Source organism: Mesitornis unicolor, unplaced genomic scaffold (assembly GCF_000695765.1).
Source record: "Mesitornis unicolor isolate BGI_N332 unplaced genomic scaffold, ASM69576v1 scaffold19904, whole genome shotgun sequence".
NCBI classification, from domain to species: domain Eukaryota; kingdom Metazoa; phylum Chordata; class Aves; order Mesitornithiformes; family Mesitornithidae; genus Mesitornis; species Mesitornis unicolor.
Genome location: NW_010179671.1, coordinates 4,796 through 13,629, shown reverse-complemented (window position 1 = coordinate 13,629; position 8,834 = coordinate 4,796). Strand labels below are relative to the sequence as shown.

Sequence of the window (8,834 nt, the reverse complement as noted above, 5' to 3'; positions counted from 1 at the left end):
AGTTCCATGTCCTTCTTATATTGGGGGCCCCAGAACTGGATGCAGTACTCCAGGTGAGGTCTCACAAGAGCAGAGTAGAGGGGAAGAATCACCTCCCTTGACCTGCTGGCCACGATATATTAAGTGTTTATATAAGAAATACATTAAGAGTATATAGTGTCACAAAAAGCACAGTACAGGGGCGCAGGGAGTCATTATTCATCTGCTTTCCAACACAATAAAGAGAGAACTTCAAATGAAACCAGCAGATACCTGGTGAAAAAGAAAAATGGGGGGAAAAAAACCAAAACCCAACCAAACCAGAGGAAACTTGTCCACATAACATGCTTCACCTATCACACCATCAACTTTTCAGTAACCATTGCTTTGGTTTCATTGCTTTGTGTTTCTCCTTTCTCTCTGTTTCTCCTTTCTCTCTGTTTCTCCTTTCTCTCTGTTTCTCCTTTCTCTCTGTTTCTCCTTTCTCTCTGTTTCTCCTTTCTCGCTGTTTCTCCTTTCTCTCTGTTTCTCCTTTCTCTCTGTTTCTCCTTTCTCTCTGTTTCTCCTTTCTCTCTGTTTCTCCTTTCTCTCTCTTTAATTTTTTTTAAAAAATTTAGCAGCTTTAGAAAATAACTTGCTCCCTGGGAGTAAATAAATTAAATTAAATTAAAAAATAATTTAAAATTTACTCCTGAGGAGCAAGTGGATTTCTACTGCTGCACCAGAGTTATGATTTTTAATTTTTTTCTTTTCAGACTATTACTGCTCTATATACACCATTACCCTACATATATGCCCACTACACTTGTACACACTACCCCATCCCTAATTATTCACTAATGAATACATAATTATACAAATAATTAATTATGCAAATTAGGTAAAATTTTTCTCCATCACAAACACCTTTCCACACAAATCTTCAATCAGATATTAAAATTATCACCACAATTAAGACAATTACATTACAATTTGGATTGGGATTAGAACTGGGATTGGGGTTAAGGTTAGGATTGAGATTGGGATTAGGATTGATGTTAGGATTGGGATTGACATTAGGATTAGGATTGAGGTTGGGGTAGGGGTTAGGGGCTAGGGATAAAAGCAACTGTGAAAAGTAATTTTTTTTTTTAAACTGGTTTGTACTGAAAGGTGTGGTAGGTGACTCAGGCAGAGTCATACAAGGCCAGCAATGAAACTTCTCCACCATACTTTCCACTACCAAAGCATCATTAATACTATAATAGAACAAACGTGTGGATGTGGAAGGACAACTATAAACACCCTTCCTTCTGTATTACACTTAGATCTATGCAATGTATTATGTACTGCTAAGGACACAAGGAAGGATAAATTTAAGCTATGACTATTTTTTGTCATTTCCAACCTAAGCCTTCAACATAAAGCCACTTTTAGGTGTCAAATTTGCACCGACAATTGCTCAAGCAGAAAAAGCAGTGCACTTTCAGTGAAGGCACAAATTAGGGATGAGGTAACATTAGTAAATTATATGGATAACCGACTGCAAGTGTGTCAACTGTGGTGCTCCCCTGTTCCTCACAAGACAAACATCTAGCAATTCTCCAGCTTTAGACAATCTTTGACCCATAAATTAGATATTTCTGGCTCTATTCTTCCACTGCTGATTTGAACCACACAACTTTAATTACATGAATTTAAAATGTAATTGGTAAGTTTGGTGCAGCTATCCAACAAACCCAAGGCCATGCTCACGTACTTATGTACAAGTAGCAGAACCAACGCAAGACACAGCTGAAATACAAGGACATCTATAAGCATCTCCACTTGCTCATCACACCTTCCCACAAGCTTTTGCACATTCTTTCAGAGAGATATTGCTATAGCTATAGTTAGATACAGATATATTCAGCTCTTTGTAGTATGTATCCCATTGTACAATCATTTTCTGGATTTCTAAAAAAAGTAAAGTTTATGCTGAGCAAAGCTTTACTCTAACTTGTTCCTACAATTAAGTTGTTTTACTCATTCTTAAGTTCAGCAGTTTGGTTTCTGGAAATACTGTAATTATCCTTTTGCCCTCACAAGGCAGAATGATAATATGTAGAAGGGTATACACACATCATGAGAAGTACAAAACATTAATGTCTTCACAAACATCACCAGAAGTCATGCTGCAGGACCACTTTATTTGCCTGAAAGATTTTCTAAGAACCTCAGAAATAACTAATACCAAAATTGCACAATAATACTTCAGAGGAATCATGAGAGTAACTCAGAGCAGGTGTAATGTGACTGTGGCCTCCTGAACAAAGTCTTGCTGCATATTGCACAAAGTGTTGCCTGGAAAATGCTAGAATCCCACATAATGAAGTGCTAAAATAATAAAATGCTTAAAAAAAGTCAAGCACTGCCATCAGTCATGCCTCAACTGTTCCTGCCTGCCTATGCATTTACAACTTATAACTGCCACTGAATAGATTTTTGTAGCTTAGCAAAGCATTTCTTCTTTCGCTTGAAACACTGCTTCTAAATTTGAAACCTTAAACTGAAAGCAGCATTGGTGTCTAGTGATTCAAAAGAAATCTAAAATGAATTCTGTACTTTCATGGCACTAAAATCCTTGAAAGCTGAAGCTTTTGAGGCCTTTGAATAGCATATACTGGAAGCATGAAAAGAAGGTAGGATTAATTCTGGTGGCATGCGGGAAGTCTGTGCTGAGCTTGCCATATACTGCTGCAAACCCAAAAGCACTTGAGTTCAGTGTACTCTTGTCTTGCAAAGTGCTAGTAGTGATCAGTTGTGTGAGCTTTCTAAACAATAGAAAGATGCATAGACTCTGAGATTTTGATGCAAAAAAGGCAGATTTCTAGAAAAGGCATATTAAAATATTGAAATTGTTGACCTTATTTGAAAATTAGGTGCAATACTCTTATTGACCCTAACAGAGATTTTTTTTCTAAATAATTAGAGTGCATTAAATAAATTATTTAGGATTTTTTTTTGTACTCCAGTCATGTGAATTCCTCCTTGTTTTGCACTGTATGTTGAGAACCTCTTCTATGTCCTCTTTAGGGATTTACTTAACTAACATTCTGAAAACAGAAGAAGGCAACCCTGAATTTCTAAAGAGACATGGGAAAGAACTTATAAACTTCAGCAAGAGAAGAAAGGTAGCTGAAATAACAGGAGAGATACAGCAGTACCAGAACCAGCCATATTGTTTAAGAGTAGAATTTGATGTCAGGGTAAGTGGTGTTATTTCCTTGAGTCCATGCACTGGGCTACTTTTGTGGTGGCTGTCATCTGATCAGCCATAAGGATAGACTGAGTTGGCATAAATTTAATCAGACTGAATCAGAGACAAGCAGAAGGCTTGTCATAAAATCTCTCTCAGGTCTCACCATAAGAAAGGGCAGAAAGCTCAATGCTTGCAGTTTGATGGAGTTTTTTGGGGTTTGTTTGATTTGGTGGTTGTTTTTTTTTCTCTCCAGGTATTGGGGTGTTGATAGATAGATCTTCTTACTGATCAGTGTTAAACAAGAACAGAAACTACCAGATTCTCACTCTCCTTCACTCAGTTGCATTTATTTGTCCAGTGAGCCCAGCTGTCTTTTTCTTTCTGTTACACTCCCTTGATGTTTCCAGGTTTACCTCATAGCACTGCATTTACATCATGTGCTGACAGTGATGATGCTCACATTTTCTTTCTCCTGATGTTTGTTATCCTTGGGCTGTGGTGCTCTCTAAGCAGTCCTGTCTCTGCTTGCTTTCTTCCTTCTTTTTTAATATATTTTGAGCTATCTACTTTCAGAGAGTCATAGAACAGGTTATCTTAAGAGCTTCTTCAAAATTTTCTGTTATTACTTGTTCTTATCAGGGTTTGACAGAATGGACTGTGAGAGCAATCTTCTCTGCATCAGTGTAAAAATAGACTACATACAGCTTCTTCTGAAGGTGTTTGAGCTAACCTGGTCTGATTTTTGCACTGCGAAAAATATTTAGGATACTTGCACAGTTGGTTTTCAGGCCAAGCATAGCAGTAGCAATGCCCAGCAAAGGGCTGACAACATTACTTAAAAATCTATCATTACTTCTGACTCCAGCATTTTCTGTCTTCTCCAGAACAGTTGGGATCATTTGTGCAGTAGAAACAAACAGTACTAAGCTACTAACTGACAGATTTTCTACCCTCTTGTATTTCAGAGATTTTTTGAAAACCTGAATCCAATGGGAAACAGCACAGAGACAGAATTTACAGATTATCTGTTCAACAAGTCACTAGAGATAGAGCCACGAAATGTCAAGCCTCCACCAAGATTTGTTAGTATTCAATTTTTAATTTTTTTTTAATACTTACATTTATCTTTCACAAATAGCAGAAGTAATTTTAGATCTCTAACTTCATAAATACAAAGCTACATTTAGGTGATCTTGTGGCCTTTTGATTTTCTTTTCAATTCTTTTTTTGTCATTTCAGCCCAAAAAATACAGCTATCCTCTCAAGTCCCCAGGTGTTCGTCCCTCTAATCCAAGGCCAGGTACCATGAGACATCCTACACCCCTGCAACAGGAGCCAAGGAAAATTAGTTACAGCCGCATCCCAGAGAGTGAGACTGAAACTACAGCGTCTGCACCAAACTCTCCCCGAACACCTTTGACCCCACCCCCTGCTTCTGCTACTTCAAGTACTACAGATGCCTGCAGTGTGTTTGACTCGGATCCTTCAAGTCCTTTTCATGCAAGTAGGTGCTAATACAGAGTCTACCAAGAATGTGTGTGTTAGATTTTGTGGTGTTAAGCAGGTAAAATCATGCTTCGTCTTCTAAAGTGACTATAGAAACGATTGCTGTTGTCTCCTTGTGGCAGCAAAAACTTTCAGTGTATTTTATTCCTTTTTAAAAAATATCTTCTTATTGTAGAGGGGGAAACCAAACAGAATTAGGTATGTTAGATAGAGAGTATTACATGTCTTTGGAGAAACTGTCAAAACAGAAGGCAGAGATATATCTCTAGTGCCCATATATGTCCCAGACAAACATTTCTTGGATTTGCTGACATGTATATGGTGAATGTATTTGGTGAGTATCTGTTTGATGGTGAACAATGACAATGAAAAGGAATGTTTTCTGAGTGCTTTATTCTGCTGTCTGCCATTCCAAATTGGTGTCAGTGCACATGAATGGTTTTACTGCAGAACTTAAAAACGGTATTTTCCCACTTTAAATTGATCAGGACCCATCCATACATATTTTTCTTCTTTCTTCACCAACATAAAAGGAAGCTCATGTTTTATGATATGCTTTGAGTAATTTATAGTGGACATAGCCTCCTTCCACATATGAGGTCTTTCAAAGGAAGTACAAGGTTAGTCCTGTGCTGAGCTGGTTGCCACAAGGAGGTGAAATGACTTGCCAAAAGCAGCAGTTGCTTAGCAGAGCAGTGACATTGCTGAGTGTCCAAGCCAGGTCTCTGGAATACCTCTTCAGAAGAAGATATTTCTTCATTGTTGGCTTGGCCCATTGACTGCAGGTTTGGGATATTGGTTTAGTGCTATTGTCATACAGGAACAACTTTGTGGTGTGGTTATAGTCTCAAGGATTACTAAAGAATGTGCAGGAGCTGATGACCACAGAGGTGATTGCAGCCCAGAAAAGCAGTTTGTCGGAAGCTGCAAGTTAGAGGGTTGTTTTGTTGTCTTTCTTTAACACCTTCTTGATTCATGCTGCTTTTTATGAGCAATTGCTTTATTATTTATGACACTGTTATTGGCAGCAATAAAGGAAGTATACAGAGTCAAACAAAAGTTCATAATTATCAGGACCTTTTCTGTGTGTGCTAGGATCTGCTTCGGTGTCGTCCATAAACTTTACCAAAAATTCAGATGAAGCTCACGTCCCGCCTCCAGTTCCTCCACGAAGGAGACCAGAGTCTGCCCCAGCTGAATCCTCCCCATCAAAAGTAAGTAAGGAGAAAAAAGGATGGGTTTTTTTTGGGGAGCAGAGGGCAGAGTATGATAGAAGATTAACTCATAAAGATGGTACATGTATTTTAGAAGAACTGTATCAGAAAAAATAAGCAGCCGTGTATTTTAAGCCTTCACAGCTTTGCCTTGTTATGTTTTCATCTATGATAACTGTCCCACAGTATCATTTTGGGGTAAAGAACTGCAGAATAGTAATGATGGAAAGTGATGCACACACCTCAGTCCTCTGAAAATGTTCATTAGAATATTTGACCGTGATGCTGTGATGCTCAGTGCTTTCTTTCCCTTCTTGATTATCCACCCTGTCTGCCTGCCTGCTTGAGTCACTGCTACATTTTCCTTTTGCATTTGTCTGGCACTTGGGATCTGATCCAGCCTTTGTTGCAGACAGTGTCAAATGTCTCTTGATTTCAGTGGGAGCTGGTTTGCGAGTTCAGAGAATTGGGTGGATTTGAAAATCCCACTCAAAATTACTTTGGAGCATGTATATCTTTGAAGAGGGCTTGTATGTGGCTCTTCTGCAAATTGTTGTTTTCAGACTACAGGTGACTATGTTGTCAGCCAGTAGGGTTTACCACACCACATTCCTACCACAATGTGATTGAAAACATCATATACATGATAGGGTGTTGGAGACCAATTACCTTGTCAGTGTGGTCTGCAGCTTGGGAACTGTTCAATAATTCTGACCACTTTATTCCATCTTCTGAGCGTAGGTGGTTTTTTTTTCCCCTGTTCAGCTTCATCTGCCTCTCCCTTTTCCTTATTTTGTTGGAGAAATGTCTGGTATTATTACCCACTCCAAGTGCTTGTTACTGGAGAGGTGGTGGAAGATCCAGACCTACCTAGCAAACAGACCTGGAAATAGCATGGAAATTGTTGCTTTGACTATTCTTTGCCTTGCAATTTGTCTCTCTATGCATCTTCATCCCTTCCATCCTTGGCCATAGACTTACATATTGATATATCCCTGCTCTTTTCCTGCACATCCAGTCTCTGCCATTTCTGACTGCATCATGCTGAGAAATGTGTTTTTCAGGCATCATCGCTCCCTTTTGCTTCTGTACTCCCTATCTTCATTTTGTACCTGCTTGCTCTGCCTCCTCTCTAACTGGGTAAGAGTAATCGGTGGGGCAGGAGCTGTGCTGCCATTTCACAGCAGGGTCCTGTTCTTTACTGCCACTCCAAAATTTTATTGAATGTAATGTTTGTGTACCTCAGATTACTTCTGCGCACCTGGACAGCCCACCAGCAATCCCTCCTAGGCAACCGACCTCTAAAGTCTATTCACCAAGGTACTCAGTGCCTGACCGGACCTGCATCTCTGACCCCCCCGAAAGCCCTCCTGTGTTACCACCACGAGAACCTGTGCGAACTCCAGATGTTTTCTCTAGCTCACCACTACACCTCCAACCTCCACCACTGGGAAGAAGAAGCGAACTTGGTAACACCTTTTTCCCAAACAGCCCGTCTCCCTTTACTCCCCTTCCCCCTCAGACACCTTCTCCACATGTAGCACGGAGGCATCTTCCATCACCACCTTTGATACCACAAGATGTGGACCTCCATTCTGTTGCTGGACCACCTGTTCCTCCACGACAAAGCACTTCTCAACATATCCCAAAGCTTCCTCCAAAAACCTACAAAAGGGAGCACACACACCCATCGATGCATCGAGACGGACCACCGTTGCTGGAGAATGCCCATTCCTCCTGAACTATCCCTTGCGCTGGGAGTCACCTTTTCCTGGTGCTACGTCTGTTGCTGGCAATGGATGCACTGAACCTGGTGGTGCCAAGGAGTTGGGATGTGTATGCCAAACACTAAAAACTCTCCGATACTTTGGAAATACAATGTACAGAAATGGAATTTCAAAAACAGACATTGTAGTAGAAAATCCGGTTAACTTGCTATTCTTGTTGTAGTATGCAGGACATTGTTAATTGAACAGCTAATTGTACCAGAAAACAGACTTGAGGGACTTCTTTGGCCAATGAGCAGAGACTGTGTTTGTGTAATGATCAATAGTCAAATACAGGAAGGAAAGCAGTCTTGTATCCATCAGTTCCATACAGTGGCACAGTTCTTGGAATGAAAACATTATGCACTTTTTTAAAATCTCAAACAGGGAACCTTATATCCTTCTTAATTTTTGTTTGCTTTACTCCCTGCTTTAAAATACCTTCCTAAAATTCTGAGAAGGACTGTGAGGAAGATCTGTGGTACCTAACTGAGCTAGAATTAAGACAAAGCACTGTATTGCGATCCTGTTTACAAGTTGTTACGATGAATAGTAGGGGGTACCTAGGCTTCACCAAAGAGGTACTTTATTATTGTCTGAAATATTGTGGTGCCAGTTCAAAAATAAATTTTTGCCAGGAAGCATAATGTCTAATTATTGCTTTCTTTAGATACGACAGATGAAAGTCTTGCATCACTACGTTAACAGCAAATTTTTTTTAAAAGCAGCACTATCATCCGAAGTAAATATACTGCTAATCTCTGCTAGGATATGTCACGTTCTTTTTTTAAGGTTTACTGATAATCCATTTCATGGCTTGTAGCTCTTCTTTTTCAGTCATGCCGTGAAAACAGTCACTTGTGAAAAGGAGCACTCACTGGTCGATTTACATAGCTGTTGTCATGTTTTACTAACAATAGAGTAATCAGCAGATGTAGAATTGCCTTGCAGTTGCATAAATCGTGTATATAGTGAAGGTTGCATAAATATACTTGCAGATTGTTTTTAATTTAATGGAAATAAAGATACAGATATGTTTGGCTGACATACATTAAATTATTACACGGACAAATGTACAACTGAGTTTTCCAGTTAAGCACTGAAGAGGATAAAAGCACATGTCGTGGTACATATTTTTCCTAGTTCAGT

General features: G+C 39.4%; 1 protein-coding gene across 1 annotated transcript in view; it reads left to right on the top strand.

Annotated features, from left to right (window-relative positions):
• The window catches only part of LOC104539365 (son of sevenless homolog 1-like), a gene marked incomplete at its 5' end in the record, with an annotated part of 15,202 nt that extends 7,142 nt beyond the window's left edge, over positions 1-8,060 (top strand). The window contains 5 exons of the mRNA XM_010182868.1: positions 3,034-3,206; positions 4,165-4,281; positions 4,439-4,703; positions 5,801-5,919; positions 7,166-8,060. Of these exons, the coding sequence (XP_010181170.1) occupies positions 3,034-3,206; positions 4,165-4,281; positions 4,439-4,703; positions 5,801-5,919; positions 7,166-7,660 (1,169 nt within the window). The remainder of the gene's footprint in view (positions 1-3,033; positions 3,207-4,164; positions 4,282-4,438; positions 4,704-5,800; positions 5,920-7,165) is intronic.
• Between the last annotated feature and the right edge of the window lie 774 nt (positions 8,061-8,834).